The following is a 22,138-nucleotide window of genomic DNA, read 5'->3' on the forward strand; positions in this document are numbered from 1 at the left end:
TATTTTAGCTATGTGTTTTTACTTGTGCAGGTCGAACAGAGAATGCCAAATTGACCAGCATCACCGGAACCAGTGCCAATACTGTCGTCTGAAGAAGTGCTTCCGGGTCGGGATGCGCAAAGAAGGTATCAGAAAACAGCCTAACTGTGTTTTTTATAAGCCGTACAAAGTGTGTGATGGAAAAACACAAACCAGACACAACTCACGCACGCTCTCATGTTACTGTGCACGTCATTTAGAGTTCATGTGGTTTTTCCCTTTAAGTGGAAAAGGAAATGACATCACCAAACATAAAAGTAGTCCTGATCAGAAGTATCAGGAGTACAAGTACAAGTACTTGAGGCCCACACCAATGATTATAACTACACTTTTGTATAATTAAATAAATCTGAACAAAACAACAGTTAAGGTATTTAAAATGACATCAAACAGTTGCTTTTTATTTTAAAATATATCTCTTATTTACTTTAAAAATATTTTCTACTAAAACCTCTAAATTATAGAAATGCAAACACAATGCTCTTACCGTCTTATCTCATTTGTCACTTATTAGTAGACATTTTTTATTGCAACTAATGATTTAGTCTTTTAACTAAATATATGTTAATTAAGGCAACCCGACTGACCCTAACCGAAGTACTTGTACTCAGTCTGAAAAAAAAAACCTAGTATCGGGACATCTCAAGATATAATACTTTTATATGGTATTCCTTGAAGGTGTGCACGTCCCTCCCTGCTTTGCAGTCTAAACCTTTAAACAGAAAATTAGCCTGATCTGTTGGAGCTCAGAGTTTCTGTTGAGGATGACTCTCAGCTACTTACACTCCAAACTGGAGCTCGATATCTGTAAAACTGACTGAGTTAGATCAAGACTTGTGTTTGCTAAAGTGGATTAGCTTCCGTCTTCATTCAAGCTGACTCCAGAAGTAAATCAGCTAAAGATTCACACTCAGCAATTACTTTCTGACAGTTTCAATGAAGCCCGTCCAGCATCCTGAAGTTAGTGCACCGAAAGCAAATAACCTTCTTTAAATTTTAAACTAAACAATTAAAAAAAAAACATTAATTTCTGATGAAACATGCACACAAATACAAAACTGTCAGAATTGGTATTTTCTCAGAGAATGGTCCTAATCAGAAATCTAAAAGCCCCCGGCTGCCGGCACTGATCCGAGCACAATATTTTTACTGTCAACCAGAGCCTGTTTTCACTCTGCTGCCTCGACCCTGCAGCAACAACGCTGCAGGACAACAGAAGACAACCGTGCTTCCTCCTGACAAGAAAAACAAGAAGGTGAATCATTTCACTGACTTTTCACAGAGAAAACAGACTTTTAAACTGAATATGAAAAAAAAAACATTCCAAATCGGTGTCAGATTACAGTCGGTTTACCAAACTGGACTCGTGTTCTGGTGCAATCTAAGCCCACTTGTATATCAGTTGGAGTCAGATGGACATCAGATGCTCGGCCATACATAGTCCACGCTGAGACGGGATGGCAGCATGCCAGTTGCTACCGTGGGCCCGCTCATTTGCAACTATGCTGACTGAAAACCATGACGCAAGTCAAACTGTTTCCACATTACCTGGAAATGTGTGTTTCACCTCTGACCCAGTCAGGAGAGCTGCAGCTCAGGTGGCTTTAAGTGCGATTCTGTCAGCAGACGGGGAACACGAAGGACAGCTTAACCCGACGCAGGCCTTAACTTGGCGCAGATTTTAAATCCTATTAGGAAGTCTTGCTGCTGATTCACTCCATTATTGCATTTGTTTACAGGAGTAGCGGACCCTTAGAGTCTTTAAATGTTCTCTAAAGATCAGTTTCTCAGATGCAGTAATGACTTTATGTTGTGGTTTTGTACTAAAAAGAAATACATTGATTCAAACTTACACTGTATTTGTCAGTTATGTTTGTTCATCGTCCATCGCTGAAGGCGAAAGGCAATTTTGTTTTGTACTGTTTGTCTGGATTATGCAGAAAGTTGTCAATAGATGTAAATCTACGACTGATTCAACCAGTTCAAGATGGCCGCCACAGCCAAGCAAAATTAGCTAACACAAAAACAGCTGTATTTCAGATGATCTTACAGATCCTGAAATAAAGTTGATCATGATCTGTTTTTTGTTTGTTGTTGTTTTCAGAATAGAATTCAAATTCTTACTTCTAACCTACAAAGCCCTCAACAACCTAGCTCCATCTTATATTACAGACCTTATTGTCCCATATTTTCCTAACAGAGCACTTCGCTCTCAGACTGAAGGCTTACTTGTGGTTTCTAGAGTTTCAAAGAGCAGAATGGGAGGAAGATCTTTCAGTTGTCAGGCTCCTCTCTTGTGGAACCAACTTCCAGTTTCTGTCTGTGAGGCTGACACATTGTCCAGTTTTAAGACTTTCCTTTTTGATAAATCCTATAATTAGGGTTGGCTTGTTATGCTGCCATAGGCTTTGACTACTAGAGGACAAATTGACGTAATGTCCTGAAATGATTTGTTAAAATTGAATAGTTTTCATTTGATACTAGTTCTATCTTAACATGTGATTCTCGACCTGCCATTGTGTATCTATTCCTCTCAAACCCAGCTGGTCAAAGCAGATGGACGCTTGTCCTGAGCCTGGTTCTGCTAAAGGTTTCTTCCTCATGAAGGAGTTTTTCCTTTCCACTGTCGCCTTCATGCTTGCTCAAGATGAGAGTTCTGCGATGAAGTTAAACTCAAAGCTCTTCAGATAAATAATGTTAAATTATTATTTTTCTATATGAATGTTTCTGTTCAGTGCCCGAGACGACTTCTGTTGTGACTTGGCGCTTTATAAATAAACGGAACTGAAGTGAATTGTTAGTAGTCTTTTGTGTTTATATGGAAGGGTTTGATTTGGTGATTGCTATTTATCTTTACTTACCTGCCTTCCCTGTGTTTGGTTCTGTTCCTCAGTTTTGCTCCGGCTCCGCCCACTCTCACCTGTTCCTAGGTGTTTGTTACATCTTTTCATTAGTGTTGCCCTTTCCGTGTCCGTTCCTCCTGCATTGAGTGCACTTTGCACACCGTCTGGATCCTCCTAGTGTTTTTGTGCCTCGTCAGCACTTTTGTTTTCATTTAGTTTAACAAAAAAATAATTTGATCCTCGCTTGCACCAAGGTCCATGGATCGTGACAAAGTTTGGCGTGGTAGTGGCTGAACATGATCCTCAACTCATGCTCTGAGGGCTACACTTTTTACATCTTTGCTCAAAGCTTTGACATTAACTGTTATCGGTTAGCAAAATATCTTGTGAACCACTGGACAGGTTGTTGTGAAGCTCTTGAAGTAATCATTGGATCTACATAGATAAATGGAGGTTCTTGGTAAGTAAACGATGAACTCTGTTATCTTGCTGCTGGTCGGTACAAACTACAAGCATTTTCCATTTGATGACTTTTAATCTGTTACAATAATATTTGATCACTTTGTGCTGGGTCAAGTTAAAGACTCGGTTTGTCGTTTGCGCGCTTGGTTTGGATAATTACGAACATTTGATCAGAGCTCGGAGTCGAGAAAAAGCATTAAATAGAGAGCGATGATTCACATTATTAATATTACACTATTACACTTCTTTAATGGCAATGTGAAAATATAATTGAAATGTATTGAAGTGTGAGATGAGGTAGATTTTTGTGTTTTTTTAGTTATAATTTAAAAGACATTTTAAAAAATCCAGTTTTAAATGGCAACCAAAACATTAAGTTTTACCCTACTGTAAAACTAGCGCTGCATTGTAATTAAAGTAATTAAAAGTAAATAGTAGTGAGGTAGTTGTACTGCTGAACGTAATGCTAAACCCAAATAAAACCAAACACACACAAATACACACCGTTCAGAATAAATTAATTATATATGAAAGATTATGGATCAGATTGATCTGATAACACACATTAATGTAAATTGTTAAAAAAGTGTATAATTCACAATCAATCCTTCAAAAAATAGCCACGAAAACTTCTTTAAAGATTTTGAATACAGGAAATTTATTTAAAGTTCCTTTTTTATTATATTCTCCTTATATAATTACAAATTTAATACAGCTTCATTCAAAACAAGTGAAAATTAAGATATTTTCTTGTGTTGAGCTTGTTATGAAGTCAATAATTCATTATTTATTTTTGGTAAATTAGTTTATAAATTGTACTACAGTGGTAGTTTTGATCTATGTATCATATATATTTTTTAAAGAAATACAAACGTGCAGCAAGTTTTACTCACCGTTCGAGTTCTGACGGTGTGTGTTTCTCTGCAGCTGTCCAGCGGGGTCGAATCCCTCCGTCTCACTCAGGCATCAGTCCAAACTCCCTGTCTGGAGGAATCGGAGGTACAGGTCCAAGTCACATTGGACCCGACTACTTCAACGGGCAGCCGGTCTCAGAGCTCATCTCCCAGCTCCTCCGGGCCGAACCGTACCCCAACAGTCGCTACGGCACCCCTTACACCCAGGCCCAGGTGCAGGGGTCTGCGAGCGGAGCCTCCGTCATGGGCATCGACAGCATCTGTGAGCTGGCTGCCCGCCTCCTCTTCAGCACCATCGAGTGGGCCAGAAACATCCCCTACTTCCCAGAACTCCCAGTCTCAGAGCAGGTTGGTCCAGGAAGAGGAGAAAACAAACACACATCTGCTTTGCTGACCTGCTTACAAACAGCTTTTATGTGTAAATGGATTACTGTAAAATATACAATGTGATCACCTTTACATCAGCAGTTCTCACTTAGAAGAAACATCGACTTTGGACCAGCACAACTATAAAATAAAAAACATAAAAATAACATTTAGACAGTTTCTCTAGGAAAATCCCACCTTTAGATAGTATAATCATGGCTACATTACATGTCTAGTCTATCATTCATGCTGACTTGCAGCATGGTTTAAAGGGATCACCACATGAAGCACCAATGTGTCGTCTCAGCTCCAAGTGACCGTCTCCTCGTCTCCATTTCCAGGTGGCGTTGCTGAGGCTGAGCTGGAGCGAACTTTTCATCCTGAACGCAGCTCAGTCCGCTCTGCCTCTGCACATGGCTCCTCTGCTGGCAGCGGCCGGCTTTCACTCGTCTCCCATGTCAGCCGAGCGGGTCGTGTCCTTCATGGACCAGGTCAGGGTTTTCCAGGACCAGGTGGACAAGCTGAACCGGCTGCAGGTGGACTCAGCCGAGTACAGCTGCCTTAAAGCCATCGCGCTCTTTTCTCCTGGTGAGTTGGGCAGAGTGAACTATTAGACGTTAACATTACCAGATTCGGGGAGCCGATGACTCAAGGTTTGACCTTTGACCTTTGATTATGGCAAAAAAAAAAAAGTTTAAAGCAATTAATTTTCATAAATCAGTAGATTTTTTAAAGAGAATGCTCAACAAAAGCCCCAACAAGGGAACTGTTTGATCATAGTAGCATAAAGACAGGAAAAAACAGCTAGCCTAGCTTTATTTAATCACTTTATTTATTCATTTTGGCAAATCTAAACTAATTATAAATAACTTGACGTGCAAAAAGTATGAAGGGTTGTGACATGATGTTGCTGAAAGTTTAAATGTTTTGCCTTTAAAGAGCTTTGCTAGACATTCCCTTTATTTCAAGCCTATGCTACGCTAACTAATTGCAGTGATTGGTTAATGTTTATCGTCCTCTGCAAAAAGATAAAAGCAGAAAAATGTTTTTACTCATGTTCGTTTCTGTCTGTTGGCAAAATATTTAGTTTCTGTGAAAGAAAGTGGCTTTTCATCTAAACCTCCCATTTTATTTAGTCAACCCAATTTCAGATGGTCACCACCGCTAACGGACCTTAGCCACCACGAGGAAACCTCAGCCAACTTTACATATACTGAGTTAAATTTGATCTAGTAGTACCGTATTTTCTGCTGTACACATTGCTCCACCCTATAAGTCGCATCAGTTCATATTTGCCTAATAAAGTGGAAAAATCCATAAATACATCACATCTATTGCGCATCACCACTGACAACCTGGAAACATGAGCTGGTGTTGTGCCAAAAATCGATTGGCTGCCAAATGGCGGCGCGGGAGCGTGCACAGGAGGACTTTAACAAGATTAACACTTAAAAACAATTGTTTGTTTGCTCAGAATTATAGTAAAGGTGCGTCTCAGTCTAACTTTTGCTTAATAAATGCAATTTAACGGTCAAATCAGCTGCATTTCAAAAGCCGATACGCTGAAGTAAACGTGCACACGATGAGTCGCTGTGCAAATTTAACAAAATAAACACATAAAAAACAATTATTTGTTTGCTCAAAATTATAGTAAAGGTGTGTCTCAGTCTAATGTTTGCTTAATAAATGCACTTTAATGGTCAAATCAGAAGAATTTCAAAAATAGTTTTGCTGCCTCTGTGCTCCCGGGAGCACGCAGAGGGAGGAAAAAAGTAGGAGGAATGCGTCTCGTTTCTTCAAAATTTCACAAGAAAAGCACCTAAACAATTATTATTTTTTTGCTCGAAATAATAGCAAAGGTGTGTCTCAGTGTAACGTTTGATTAATAAGTGCGCTGTAATGGTCAAAGTAGCCGCATTTCACTGAGGCGGTGCAGCTGGTTTGACAGTGGGCCCAAGGAGCGAGCAGAACCAAGGTGGGGAGATATGGCAGGCCGATTGTATCATTAAAAGCTGGTGAAGGTTCTCAGTCATGCAGGACATGGTAAATTAAAAAAGTTCAAGAAAAAAAACAAAATTATAAAGTATAATGAATAAAGTCCAGTTGTTTTTGTCGAACTTTTTTCAATTTGTCATTATAGTCCCGTTTACTTATTACATGATACAACGGCATGCCAAACACTACTCTGCTGCCATCAAGTGGCTGAAAGTGGTACTGCTTAAATTTATTTTCAGTCAGAATGAATGAAAACGATCATATCTCAGCCAAAAATTGGTTTATAAATATGGGAAAAAAATCCATAAATATGTCGCTTCGGCCTGTAAGTCACAGGGCATGTAAATTATGCAAAAAAATATATATACGGTAGCTCTTGCGTCCCTCCTCCTCTGTAGAATGTCATTGTCATTACCTGCTTGTGTGTGTTTTGTTTTTTTCAGGCTATCTATCTTGGGCCAAAGATTGAGAGCCTGTTAGGATTTTTTTTTTTTGCTTCCAAAACCTATGTTGTCACTTTCACCACTTTTTTTGTCTGTCTAAACAGGTCTCACTTGTAAAAGTCTTAGAGGCTCAGTGTGATTTATCTGTATAAATAAAGGTTGAAAGAAAGAGCTGAAAGTCCTTCTCAACACATACTTAGTGTGACATATTGTACAAAATTGTATATAAATATTAAAGTTCATGTGAGCTAAATGTGTATAAACACAAAACACCAGGATAATCATTTCTGTTTCTTTGCCTCACAGATGCATGTGGTCTGACAGACCCGGCCCACATCGAGTCCCTGCAGGAGAAGGCCCAAGTGGCCCTGACCGAGTACGAGCGGCTGCAGTACCCCAACCAGCCTCAGCGCTTCGGCCGCTTGCTGCTGCGCCTCCCCGCTCTGCGCGCCGTGCCGGCAAACCTCATCTCTCAGCTCTTCTTCATGAGGCTGGTGGGCAAGACGCCGATCGAGACGCTGATCCGAGACATGCAACTTTCAGGGAGCTCCATCAGCTGGCCTTACGCCCCGGGACAGTGACCTCACTCCTGTCCTCGTGGGCTTCAGAGGAAGACGGACCGAGGTCAGCCTCAGAGGAATCCGAGCTCACAGAGATATCTGAGCACATGTCACAAATAAAACGGACACATCTGAACACAGTAGGTGATATTTTTTACATGAAACGTTGGCAGCACTTGTCAGATTTGCTCTCACCTCTGGCTGATCTCACTTTGTCCTGCTCTGACAGGACAGGGCTCTGATTAAAATGCTTTCTCATGAGGTCACGCGCCTCGTCTACCTCCTCCCATACGACCCCTAACGTGACTGTTTGAACCCAGGCTTTGTGTGTTCTCCCTGCTTTGCTGCGTTGTCCAAAGGAAGCCATAGCAGCCATGTCCAGGACATCCTTGTAAAAGAGATTAATAATCTCAATGGATTTCTAAAGGTTTAAATAAAAATGTTCACTTTAACAGTTGCATAAACTGTATAACGTGTTGCACGTCTGCTAAATGAACTTTAAGCACATTTCTTACACAGAATAAGGTATGAGCGGTGCATTGTTTTACTTTATGGTGTATATGTAAGAAAATGGTTCAACATTTATGCATAAAAAGCAGCATATTTCCATAAATGCTGAGCTTTGCTGTTCAATAGCCCGCACTACGTTGCAAGTTTCCACCCTTCAGCAGTGATGGGAATGTACTCAAGCGCACCCTGGTTGTTCAGACGGTCACGTCCCTGTCAAACATTATTACCTCATGTTTTCTACATCTGAGACAGATTGTATGATGAACTTCTTGTTTGTATAAAAGGGATCAACCAAGGCAGAAACAGAACGATACTTCTGAATAGGCAGAAATGAACAAAAATTGTCTTTAAAATCTTTGAAAATGGAAAGTATAAGTGAAGCAGTGGTTTTTTTGGATGAATTTCTACAGCCTGGACATTGTTCCCTTTCCCTGGATGGAGGTCATTTTCAAATTATTACTATGTTGAATATCCGTGAGGTTGAGGAGTGATATAAAGATGTGTTCAAAGACACTGGTACTTAATGGTTCATGGGGTTTGGTGCCATGAACTTCAGCCCTAAGGTTTGTCTTGCCAAATAAACTGACTGAAACAAGACATTGCAGTGATAAACATGTTTTGGTATGAATTAGGTACTGATCCCTAAGGACTTCTTCACTTCGTGTTAATTTCTTGGAGTTTTAATTTTAGTGATTTGACTGTGTAGCTTCACATGTTAAAGGATCATGTTTCTTTGACCATGCCACAATTAAAAAAATTAAAATCTAAACTCGTTTGACTCGTTATTTTTGCAACATTGAAATAAAAATATACAGTTTTGTAGTTGGTGAGTGAATCGTCTGTTGACTTTGGAAATTCTTGAATTTTAGGTAATTTATGGTCTTTTTTTTCACTGAATAGCTTTTTGATTTTTAATGCTCAGTTCTTAGTTGTTATAATAACTGCACGGTAATCTTTGAACTGAGCACTACATACCCAAAGGTACAGTTAAATGGGTTAAATATTAGTGTAGCAAAAATATAAACAAGTGTTTCAGCTCAGTAAAATGTGGCAAGTACCTCATTTTATAGCTGCAGTTTGCAGTAAAACTAATAGCCACTAATAAGATTAAATAAATGTAAATGGTAAACAGAAACAATTACAAAAATGACTAAATTTATCACATTACTTATTACTGTATTATTTTATGTTGACAGGAAGAGGGCTAATAAAAATAAATAAAATCTATGTTATTGCTCTGATTTTTTAATATAATATCTTTTTGCCGTTTGCAAATATTTCAGCCTCTAGAGGACAAATTGACATTTCTTAATTTCTGTCTCAACATGTGATTCTCAACCTGCCATTGTGTATCCGTTCCTCCTTCCTGTTCCTCTCAAACCCAGCCGGTCAAAGCAGACGGCCGCTTGTCCGGAGTCTGGTTCTGCTAAAGGTTTCTTCCTCATGAGGGAGTTTTTCCTTTCCACTGTCGCCTTCGTGCTTGCTCAAGATGAGAGTTCTGCGATGGAGTTAAACTCAAAGCTCCTCAGATAAATAACGTTATTAACTTACTTTTAATGTATATGAATGTTTCTGTTCAGTGCCCTGAGACGACTTATGTTGTGGCGCTATATAAATAAACTGAATTGAAAGTTTGAGTTCTTATTCAATTTCATGCATCTAATCTGAACAGATTTTTCTGTTGTGACAATCTGAGATAAAAGGTGTTAATTATGTCATGAATACACTAAGTATGGCATCAGATTTTCTGGATGGGGCAACACGAAGTTTTGTGGTGAGAAAACTGAAATAGCTGTAAATCTAAGACCCACCACTAGAGGGCAGCACCGGTGTGAGTGGCTCATTGAAGTTCTTGGGAAGTGTCCCTGCTCCTCCTGCTGGAGCCTCTGAGCATGAGACCATATCTCCACATCAACACAAATCAAATTGAATAAAAACTGTCATGTTGCTGAGAATTAAAAAAAAAAAAAGGAAGTTTATTATGTGCTAAATTAATCCTTTTTAGATTACATAATTTATAGAATAAGTGTACAGTTACAAAAATGTTTTTTTAATCAACAAAGAAAATAAAATCCTTACAAAAATAAATGGCTCACAAACAGTTTGTAAAATGTGAATAAAACCCATTGTAAAAACACAAATAATGACAAATCAAAAGTGAAAAAAATGTTTCTGTTGTGAAAACAAGATTTGAGCAAATTTAAATGGAAAGAATACGATGAGGAGTGTTTAAGACAAATTATTAAAACAGTTTGATTATTTTAACTATGTTGCAAATCCTAAGCTCATTTTGAAACAAATAAAAAAAGACAAAAGTCCTTAGTATGTACTAATACTTATAAATCGTATGAACAGCTCCATCAGTTTAAAGTATGTACACTACAACACAATATAATTCATCGGCCAGTTTCTCCCCTTTTTGGTCTCGTTACATTTGTGACGATCATTATAAAACACTTTGATTAAAAACTGTACAGTGTTCCCACCAGTAAGGAGTTCTTTGATGGTAAAGTTAGTTGAGAATACTGACGATGACGTAAAAAAAAGAAGAAGCCACAGTTTAACACAGCTGAAATTCTGCTGACAAGCGATCCTCGTTACATTTCCCACTCATGACTACATCCCATCGATACTGCTCCCGTCTCTTATCTGTGCAGATAAACCAAACGCTGTGCGAACACAGCCATAGATGTCATCTCAGGTGACCGATAGATAAACAGCGTTCCTCCCAGCAGCCTCTGACCCTCAAAAAAGAAACAGACTCCTGAATAAAATAAAATAAAAAACAGGCTACAACTGAGAGTCTTGCTTGTATTTTTCTGGGAAAATGGTAATGTTGTGAGTGATCAGAGATTAAAAAAACACAATTAGATCCTTATTTTGATCCTGTTCTGCGTGTGTGTGCTGTAACTTTGGTCTCGGTGTGTCCCGGTCTTTGCAGTACTTTGGAGTGTCTCTTGGCTGTGAGGTTGTTGCTGTGTGATCCACCGTCAGCACGGAGCGGTTCAGTGGTTCAGTGGTTCTTGTCGTAGTCCTTCACCATGCGTTTGATGTGGAACAGTTTGTGCCTCAGCCTGCGGCACTCTGTCTTCTTCGACTGATAATCTGACGTCTGCAGAGCACACACAACAGAGGAAGACGTTTACAAAGATCAATTTATAAGCAAGCAATACTTACATTTAGGAAAAACAAAAAAGAAAGAGCAACTTTTGGTGATTTTATGATCTTTTATGGCATCAACTGTGTCTTGATGCTGCCATTAAATAAAAAAATAAGTTAAATTTTCAGATTATTTTTAAGACAAAACATTTTGACAAAGTTTGCTCACCTGTTTCAGATCCTTCAGCTGATTATACTCCTCGGCAACGGCCTAAAAGGAATAACAAAAATACCATTTATTCTGATTATTCTTGTTTTAAATACGCTTCTGTGCAACGAGCTCTTTGACAACCAGTCATTTGTTGTTGTTTATTTGAATGTAATGTTTTGTGTGTCTGTGCTGTTGTACAGCCAAATGAGATAAAGGGCTGAGACTTTCCTGCAGTATCTTTAAAAAAACTGCTATCGGGTTAAATTTGCCACTTTTTACTTGAGACAAATTCAGTCATGTCAAATAATTTATAATATAGATAAGGTAATAGGTGCGTCAGTATCTTAACTGTAAAAAACATTTATTATACAGTCCAGTTATTTCTGCAGCACATTTAAAAACAATCCTCACTAACCTAAGTGCTGTTTGACATGTAAATATAAAGACAATACAGGTGAGCTTTAATACAAACAAATATAATAAAAAAAAAATATATATAAATTAAAATAACTAGGTGGCACTATATGACTCACTGTAATTTGCTTTAAAATTGTTCTGCTCTCAGTGTTTAACATTGTTTCTGTCTAAAACAACTGGCTGAGTAATTCTTTCTTTCAGAACACCGAGTCCTCATAAAAAAAACCCTCACAATCAAAGAGTGTGATGAAAAAGAAAGTCTGTATCTGCTGGTATTTGATAAGATAAATACTAACGTGGCAAAATTGTTCTGTAAAATGTGACACATTTCTGTTTTTGTTGGACGGGTGAAGGACGAACAAACTAATTACATTTTTCTTTGTAAAAACACTTTTTTTTTCTGAAGTAGCATGTGAAGCAATAAAAATATGAAAATAAAGTGTTAGCAGCGTCAACTTAACAGTAGTTAATGCAGTAAAAAAGTGCCAGAATCATTTAGTTGCAGGATTGTTTTTAATAAACCTAAAATATCTAACTGTCTGGTTTTCCACTTTAGTTGTATGAGCATTAGATTTTAGTTTATTGTCGTATAAAAAACATGTTACTGCTGCAGGTTTGACTTGGACTGCAGTGAAAACAATTAAAAAAGCAGATTTCAGCTGAAAACACACAAATTGGCAACATCCCAGAGGGTTCACAAGCTTGATGTATTTTTGTTTGTGCATTTCAAGGTCACTATTTAACAATTAGAACAACAAATAAAGTTAATGTTTTTTTATTTTATGTTTTACTCTTTTAATCATTAATACTGTACTTTCCGCCTTAAAAGTCACACCACCATATAAATCGCATCAGTCCAAAACTGTCTAATAAAGTGGAAAAAAAAACCCACAAATGCGTCATTTTGCCGTATAAGTCGCATTTATTATTCGTCACCGCTGACCACCCGGAAATGTGGACCAGTGTTGTGCCAAAAATCGATTGGCTGGCAAAATGGCCGCCACGGGAGCGCGCACAGGATGACTTTAACAAGAATTTAACAAGATTAATACTTTAAAAAAACTGTTTGCTCGAAATTACAGCAAAGGTGTGTCTCAGCTGAACTTTTCCTTAATAAATGCACTTTAATGGTCAAATCAGCTGCATTTCGTTTGCTCCAGGAGTTCCAGAGTGAGACGAAGGTGGCCATATGGCAAGCCAAGTGTCTCATTAATAGCCACTTTTACCTATTAATGAGACACTTGGCTTGCCATATTACTCGAGGGCACTCTAGCGGCTGAAAATGGTAGCGTTCAATATTTTCCATGTCAGAATGAATGAAATCAGATCTCAGCCAAAAACTGGGTTAAAAATATGGGGAGAAAAAGTTAAATTGGTCGCTTCAGTGTATAAGTCACAGGACTTGGTAATTTATGCAAAAATGTGCGACTTATAGTCTGAAAAACACGGTATACATGGCAGACAAATGAAGAAAATGTTAACGCCGCCCACACACTGAATGACTGAAGTAACAAGCACAAATACAACTCCTAAATGTTCTTAGCTAAACACAAGTTTATTCATTCAGATGACTCAGTTATTCATCTGTATTTTATAACTCTGGCTCATCTAAAGTGCACTGGGTCATAAAAACACAAAGGGAGGTGTCCTAAAGTGGTTTCTAGAAATGAAATAACATTTAGAATTGATTGCTAATTGCATACCTTTGGACAGAAGTCATGAATAAAAACAATTGTTGAGTTTGTCTGTACTGTCAAGTTAATTGGACTTTTGTCTTATACACTTAAACTAGTGGTAGTCTGGGTGTTCCAGCCCGGGAACCACTGGTCTAGTTGTTCAGCTGTTTACCGGTGTGTGCTGTGCAGTTTTTATCCAACCTGGTATTTGATCGAGGTGTCATCAATCGTGTCCAGCTGCCAGCTGAGCTTGTTCAGACGATCGTTAATGTCGTCCATCTCGGCACACAGGTGCTTGTACTCGCGCAGGTCTGCGTCGAACTCTGTCTTATACTCGTGCCGCTGAGCATCCGATGCTATTGCTGGGTACATTCTGGACGAATAAAATATGAGAGGAATGACAATCTTAAGAGTTCCCAGCTCTCGAGTGCAAAAACACCGTGCGGTGGGTTCAACTGTAAATGTTCCTTTTAGGAGATTTATAGCGGTTTGAATTTGATGACACAACAATTGACAAACTTGTGCTTGTGTACCAACGTTCCAACACTTTATATCTAAGAATATAAGGCATTTGAAATGCCGTGTCATTTCCCAGTGTGTTGTTATGTGTTGCGTTAACATTGTCTGCGCTGCCACTGAATGAGAGTTGTCAGAGAAGCAGCTGAAAGGTGCCGTTTGTCCTTGTAGAGTTGCTGTGATTGAAACAAGTTGCACTTTGACTTTCCATCTTTTCTTCACTGAACTCTGAAGAATACATAACTTCAGACAAACGCTACAGTTATCATAACACGGCTACTTTAATAATGACTTTGAAACGTTTCATTTGCGTGTACATCTTTAGTGCTCAACGCTAATCGTGTTGGTTTTTCGATTTTACGTTAGCATCTATGCTAATTGAGTGTTTATTCATAAACCTGATAATCACAGACAGATGATTTAATAACAGCATCTCAGCGTTCTCTTTTGTAATCCAATCTTAATTTTAACGTCCCACTCCTCGTTGATGTCTGAACTGCTACAGCAGTAAATCCAACTAGTGTCGTCATGTAAGATAATTTTACTGAGCCTATAATTTTAAATTATTGCCCTAGAATGCGGGTCTGGACTTCAGGGAGAAACAATATTTGCTCTGATCTACATGTTTAATTCAAAAAGTGTTCAATACAAAAACAACTGGACTTTATTTGTAACAGAAGACGTTTCGCTCCTCATTGTCAACATTGTCATCCCTTATGTTGCTGGAGTATCAGAGAAATTCAGAAGGATCTTCAACAAACACAAGATCCCAGTACATTTCAAACCCAGCAGGACTCTCAGACAGAGGCTGGTCCACCCTAAGGACAAAACACCCATACACAAACAAAGTGGTGTAGTGTATGCGGTCCAGTGCAGCGAGGACTGTCCAGACCTCTACATTGGAGAAACTAAACAGCCTCTTCACAGACGCATGACTCAACACAGGAGAGCCACCTCCTCTGGACAAGACTCAGCTGTTCACCTCCACCTCACTGATAAGGGACACTCTTTTGAGGACCAAAATGTGCACATTTTGGACAGAGAACACAGATGGTTTGAGAGGGGGGTGAAGGAAGCAATTTATGTAAAAAGAGAAAAGCCGTCTCTTAACAGAGGAGGAGGCCTCAGATTTCCACTTTCAAAAACATATAATGCAACTTTAAAACAGATTCCCAGCCGGTTTTCACACCTGATGGGAACAGAGGGGCCTCGACTGTGAATTAGAGGAACAAAGACCTACTGTTTAGGTTTTTAGGTGTGAACTGCCAATCTACATATATGTGTGTGTGTGTGTGTCTTATGTGTGTGTGTGTCTTATCTCACTCAGCCTTATAACCTGTATCTCTCACTCTCTGCTCTTTGAATTGAGAAAGCTCCTCGGATGAGGAGCGAAACGTCTTCTGTTACAAATAAAGTCCAGTTGTTTTTGTATTGAACACTTTTTGAATTCATCATGTCCTGGATGACTGAGAATCTTCACCAGCATCTACATGTTTAGTTCTTAGCTAACAAATCTCTAACCCAAGCAGAGACTGAGAAGCTCCATAAACGCTCTCAGAACTGTAACTCTCACCTTTCCCATTCTTCTACGTCCAGTTCGTTGCCCGTCTCTCCTCCTGTGGTGTATTCTGTTTCATACTGAGACTCGTCCAGTTCTGGGTTACGCCTGCGCCTCTTGCCCCTGTTGGCTGCGGGTCTGCGGCCCCCGCCTGCTTCCTCTGAGGGGCTGGAGCTGGTCCTGCTGTGGAACAATGCTTCAGATGGTCGGCTCGTCGTTCTCTCTGAATACCTGCGGGATAAGTAATAAGAGATGAGCGCAGCTCTTCAAACTGATGCGTCATTTCGTTCGTTTGTTATCACCATCGTTACTTTTATCGTTTCTAATAATGCAGCAGGACCTAAAATCAAAGAAAGTGCATTTGTGTGGAGATATTTTGCTAATGTATTCAGTAATAAAACACTAACTTCAGAGCTGTTTATAATGAGGATTAATCCAGTACATGATCCTTAAACGTCGCATAAATCCTTTCAATAATAAATTTCACCTTCAAGAACAAACAAAGGCAAAACAACTCAAACAGCTTAGGCACTAACTTAGTCCAAAGTGATGCCATATGGACTTTTTGAAAGATTTTTGCTGCTCGCACCCTTCAATCTGACTGCGCCATATGGAGTCCCTCAGCAAACAGGAAGCAGGTACAGCTTTTTAATAAGTCCTGGACAGAACACTCAATTTCGTGGGTTTGTAGGGATTTACGGAGGAATCCAAATCCAATGGCACAGATATTAAAGGTTATTATAAAGCAGTGAATTATGTGAAGAACAAAGCACACTGCAGGTCTCCGGGCGAACATTCCTCTTCTTATGAGAAAGCAGCTCTGTTTACTTTGTTACAGAGAAACCAATACATTTTTTTTGTACTTCGAATAGAGTCAAAACTCAAGTTTGTGTACAAACTGTTGCACTTTGTGTTTGTCACCAGCACAGAACTAGGTAATTTCTAATACACGTGGACTTCGTCAAAGTAATAAAGATGTTGTGTAACTAAGGAAGTGTGCACGACACGGTGTGTGTCCGCAGTTTTAAAGCCCCTGAGACAAACAAAAGAAGGTGCTGAAGAACTCATTCCTCAATTTGATGTAAAATAAATACAGCTTTTCCTCAAACATCCAGCCTACTCTCCTCCCCAGAGAGTTGAGGAGAAGAAGAAGGAAAAAGAGTTAATCCAACAGAGGCTCAAAGGTCACAAACAGCTCTCGGTGCAGGCAGGGCAATATGTTTTTATGGTCTTTAAAACAGAGACGTGATTAGAGCCGCTTGTGCAGGTCACATGTTCGACTCACTGTGGGCAACGCTTCACTGTTCGCAAACTCACGTTACTCATTCACTTTATTACACCAGAGTGTGTGTTGGAAATGATTCTCAGCTACTACCACACCAAATTATAACACAATAAATATAAAACTGACTGAGTTATAGACATTTGTTTTTGCTTTTGAAGGTTAGTTTGTCAAGTAAACATCTGATCAATTACTTTTTGCATGTTTTATTAAACTGCATCCAGTGGTTCATATAATCTTTTTCAAATATTCATATTTAAATGTACAGTAGTCCCTCAGTTATTGTGGGGGATCTGTACGCTGATAAGTGAAAAACCGCAAAGTAGAATAGTAGTACAAGTAGTTGATTATTGTAGTATTTAAAGGCATTTTAAACCCTTCCCACACTCTAAACAATGTTTCTAAACTCTAAACGCTCGAAAAGAGCACAACATGTCATGATCTCTGCTCTCTGCCACCTGTCAGCGCTCTTGGCCACGCCCACTTCTCTGCTGCAGAGAGGAGATATGACACGCTGCAGGAGGGAGCTTCTCCCTGTACATGTGGGATGCACAAATGTGCAGCAGGTTCTAAATACTTTAAAATAATTAATGTTAAATAAAAATTCCATCTTGATCGTGGAGCTCATCCATCAATCAGCCAATTACGTACCATGTCCAATCTTATTTTGAAAAACCGTGATAGAGCGAGTCCGCGAAAAACAAACCGCAAAGTAGCGAGGGACTACTGTAATCTTTTTTATCAATATTTTAGTAACACACACAGAGAGTTTTGGCTTTTTTGCAGCAGCAATTACGATGAACACATTGAATTGCACCTACTCTTTTTTCCTTTTCCAGAGATTTTTAGAATATTTTTATGGATTAATGTCGTGCTCAAGCTAGTTTGGGCAGATTTGTGCAATCACATCTTATAATGCTTGTGATAATTGTGTAAACACATGCTGGCAGGAGCTAGTAGCTAACATGATAGTGAGTGATATGCTTTTGTTGCACTGTGACTGTGTGTATGTCTTCTGGGACATTTATTCAGCAAAAATGTGCTGCAGCAGTTAAGTGTAGACTTGTGTAAGACAAAAAAATTGGGGATGCATGAAATTATCGGCATGGTATCGAACGATATTAGCGGTAAAGTTAAATATTGGCCATCAGCCATTCCATCAAAGTAATTCAACAATATAGTGTGTGTATATATATATATATATATATATATATATATATATATATATATATATATATATATATATGGAGAAACCAAGGAGCTGTCAATGGTGAGGGAAAAACTGTTGACTTTGGATATGGATTTAGTGCCGATGAGTAGAAACTGTTTTCTCACTGTTTAATTCAAGTAAGTTAGACGTAATCCAGGATTTAATTTCAGCTAAGCAGGAAGTGAGGGAGGAAGGAAGAAGTGAAAAATTAGGTGCAGTGGATAAGAAGAGCTGGGTGTCGTCGGCAAAACAAATGGAAGTGAATGTTAAATTTACAGAAGATATTGCCAAGGGGGAGAAGGTAGAGGATGAAAATAAGGGGCCCCAGGACAGAGCCTTGGGGAACACCTGAAGTCACGGGGGAGGAGTGGGATCTGAATGATTTAAGTTGGATCAACTGAATGTGCCCAGAGAAATATGACTTAAACCAAGCGAGGGGAGTGTGGGTGATGCCAATGAATGAAAGTCTGCAGAGAAGGATGTTGTGGGAGATCGTATCAAAAGCTGCACTAAGATCAAGGAGGACGGGAAGAGAAAATAAAACAGAATCTGCTGCCATGAGAAGAGAGTTAGTGATTCTGAAGAGAGCAGATTCTGTGCTGTGACTGGGGCGGAAACCAGACTGGAACTGCAGTATTTTAATTCCACAGCAGAGAAAGCTGTGTAGTCTCTGTAAGTAGGTCTAGGAAAAAAAAAATATCGGTACTGATATCGGTTATCGACCAAATAAATTTTAACATATTGGCATATGGAATATCGGCCAAAAATCCAATATTGTGCATCCCTAAAAAAGAGACAAGAAAATACCACTTTGAATTAAAGCAGTGTGCAGAACATAATAAATTCAACTTGGATGTCTTTGAATAAAAAAAACATTTGAGTAAGATTCATATCCTGTATGTTTAAGAGTTGCTCACTGGGACATTTCTGTTTTTATTTTCAAACATGACAAATCCCATAAAGCTGTAAACGTCTGAAATATAAAGCATGGCCACCTACTGGTTGTCGTCCCCGTTATAGGAGCCGTTGTCCACCTTTACTGGGGTGTAGGAGGCGACGCTGTTTGCAGAGGCGTTGAGCAGCCCCCCTCCCTTCTCCGTCACCAGCAGGGTTGGGGCGTCCTGAACGCTGCGGCTTTCATCCACATTGTTCACCTAAAGGGGGGAAAGAGTAAAAACTCAAGGAGCAGGCTCAGCAAAAACAAACACGTGCAAGACTCACAAAGACCAACCCACGAGCTTATTGACACAAATCCTGTTTTTAAAAATATTTTTTTTTTATTGTTATAGGCCGATTAAACATCATCTAAAACCATCTTTAATAAAAGCAACAAAACCGTGGATGTTGATGTCTGAGAAGCAGAAAGACCTTCCTTGTTTGCATTGGGGTTAATAATTGTTGTGTGAAAAGGCGAAAGAACAGACAAAAGTTTGTTAATGAAGTTTAAGCATTCAGACAACTCCTCTGCTGGTTTTCTGCTTGGTTCGCGGTGCCGCAAAAAGACCAAGCGAACAAAAACAAACGACATCTACAGGTTAGTTATAAATGAAACAGACGCCAACTCTACTTCCCCTACGTCTTTTGTCTCATGTTCAGACGAACACCTGGAACAAACCCTCTCTTCCTTTCTGTTCTTAAACAAAAGGAGTCTCACGTGTAAAAACATTCACCTCCGTCTGTTTTTACAAGTCCTTCCTGTGAGGTCCGAGAGCCTAAAAGGCACAGTTCCTCACAATGAGGCCTCGGGGTTCGTCTGCTCGATGCAGTAAGTTCGTCTTCTGATGACTTTTATATGACCTCCACACAAGCTAAAACTGAAACAAATACTAATCTCTACTAATCTCTCTCTTTGCAATCTCCACGGATTGTCTGGCACAAATATTAGCAGGGACTGGATCTGGATAAAGGTTAGAATTGAACACTTAACTCATTTAAACTTATGAAGCGGGTGTTTTTAAACTTGTTTTTCAGTGGTTTTGTTCATGCCACACATTCCTTCAAGTTAAAATGTCCACACAAAAGATTCAGTTCAAACCATTCAGTTTCATTCTCTTTAATCTAAGACGCGCAGGGGTCAGGGGTACATTTGGACATCTACGTGAGAAAAATAATAAAAATTTTTAAAAAACTGGCACTGGTTGTACTTCTTGCTCAAGTATAAAAATATCTACAAGTTAGAGATTATTGTGGAGTACAGCAGGGTGGGAAGCTTACCCCGCAGGATTTACAGATAGATATTACGATGCAAGAAAAAAGATAATCCTAAAGGTTTTCTGTCCGTTGCTGATAACGGACTCATGGGTCTGATAAAAAATAAACCCCTTAATGCAAGGGATAAAAGGTAAATGGACTTGGACTTTGCTTTTATGGATTCTGACTAGGAACTGATCAGGAAAGTCCTAAAATGCAACAATCTGAAAATTTGCATTCAAATACTTTGTACTACAGAAACGTTCGAATAACGTAAGTAAAACTATTTAGGATCAAGTGTCACAAGTGATGCTGAAACAACACATGCATTATCGGATTATCTCAAATTATAAATAAACGTATAAACGTTTGTTGGAAAGATGAGGAGCCATCTTGTGCATAAAAGGATTTCATCACATTAAAAACCAAAAAAGAACAAATAAAAAACTTTTCTCAAAATTTGTCAGATGCTGTGTTAAAGCTTTTTTTTTTTTTTGGCGAGGAAAAGGTGTATTTCTAATACATAAATTGTTTTAAACAATCCCCTTTCTCCCAAAAACAATAATCATGATGGGCGGAGCTGAATATGTGAGAGCTGCGGGAGAATCCTGTTTTAGTTCACGTAAAAATCCCAACAACGTCCTCTCAGGGTGCAGAAAAGCATCCAGTCAGCTGAGAGCAAAGTGTAAGAACCTACTGAAGGAAACGCAAGAGGAAACATTAAAAAAAGAATAATTCAGACTTCTGGGAGAGGCTAATAGAGTAGCAGAACAATAAAACAGAAACAAAGAGCTGTGGTCTTTTACAAACTCAAAGCGTGGCACAAACAAATAAAATATTCTTAAATAACTAACAATTATTGAAGACGTGCTTCAGCGTAAACTCAGGTGACATTTTTTTTTGCATCTTTTACACACAACATCCCATCATTCAAGTTCAAGGTTCTTTATTGTCATTTGCATCACACGTGGTACATGAGGTGGAATGAAACTGTGTACTCAAGCTCCCAGTTACACTCAAAAATAGCAAAAATCTAAAGTATAAAAAGAAACAGGGTGCCACTTCACAATAAAGCTCCTCTTATAGATGGCTATAAACAGTTTAAAGATAAGTCATTAATTCATCTCCAAACACTTTATAAATCATTAATAACTGCTTATTATGCATTAATTAAAGGTGACAGAGACAAAACTGACCAGTTTGTTGCCAAATAGTGAGCCAAATCTGTTCACCTATATATTTCATCTAGAGTTGTTAAATTAAACATTTCAGACAAAGTTACTACCTTGTGAGAACAATAAGCATTTGTACACCCATTTCTTTAGCATATAATATTGTACTTTATCACTGCATTATACATATCTACAACTAATATTATATGTTAAAAAAAATAGGTTTACAAATGCTTATTGTGCTTACAAGGTAGTAAATTAGTCTGAAATGTTTAATATAACAACTCTAGATGAAATATATAGGTGAACAGATTTGTCTCATTATTTGGCAACAAACTGGTCAGTTTTTCTCTCTGTCACCCTTAACTAATGCATAATAAGCAGTTATTAATGATTAATCAAGCGCTTATAGAGGAATTAATAACATATCTATAAACTATTTATTAGTCATCTATGAGAGGAGCCTTATTGTAAAGTGATACCAGAAACAGTAAACAAGGATCTAAGGTATATGCTAGATTATCATCTGTAAAATTACAAACTCTTAATTAACTAATTATTTTTGCATGACAACAAACAGCTAACATTTGTTGCATTTTTGGTGATTGTTGAATACTTTGAATGAATATCCTCTCAGGCAAATACTACCCTAGAAGGACTTTTTTTTTTTTTTTT

At 38.5% G+C, this 22,138-nt stretch overlaps 3 protein-coding genes across 6 annotated transcripts in view; 1 reads left to right on the top strand and 2 right to left on the bottom strand.

The window, feature by feature from the left end:
* Positions 1–8,901, top strand: part of nr2f6b (nuclear receptor subfamily 2, group F, member 6b) — a 10,777-nt gene extending 1,876 nt beyond the window's left edge. The window contains exons 2-5 of the mRNA XM_037697982.1: positions 31–125; positions 4,272–4,606; positions 4,966–5,212; positions 7,369–8,901. Of these exons, the coding sequence (XP_037553910.1) occupies positions 31–125; positions 4,272–4,606; positions 4,966–5,212; positions 7,369–7,643 (952 nt within the window). The 3' untranslated portion in view covers positions 7,644–8,901. The remainder of the gene's footprint in view (positions 1–30; positions 126–4,271; positions 4,607–4,965; positions 5,213–7,368) is intronic.
* csnk1g2b (casein kinase 1, gamma 2b) overlaps positions 1–22,138 on the bottom strand; it is a 110,904-nt gene that overhangs the window by 15,503 nt on the left and 73,263 nt on the right. The window lies entirely within an intron of this gene.
* The window catches only part of LOC119430551 (occludin), a 27,328-nt gene continuing 15,597 nt past the window's right edge, over positions 10,408–22,138 (bottom strand). The window contains exons 5-9 of the mRNA XM_037697977.1: positions 19,101–19,255; positions 15,625–15,840; positions 13,737–13,908; positions 11,461–11,502; positions 10,408–11,244 (exon numbers count right to left, since the gene is read on the bottom strand). Of these exons, the coding sequence (XP_037553905.1) occupies positions 11,146–11,244; positions 11,461–11,502; positions 13,737–13,908; positions 15,625–15,840; positions 19,101–19,255 (684 nt within the window). The 3' untranslated portion in view covers positions 10,408–11,145. The remainder of the gene's footprint in view (positions 11,245–11,460; positions 11,503–13,736; positions 13,909–15,624; positions 15,841–19,100; positions 19,256–22,138) is intronic.

Source organism: Nematolebias whitei, chromosome 3 (genome assembly GCF_014905685.2).
Source record: "Nematolebias whitei isolate Nwh7 chromosome 3, NemWhi1, whole genome shotgun sequence".
NCBI classification, from domain to species: domain Eukaryota; kingdom Metazoa; phylum Chordata; class Actinopteri; order Cyprinodontiformes; family Rivulidae; genus Nematolebias; species Nematolebias whitei.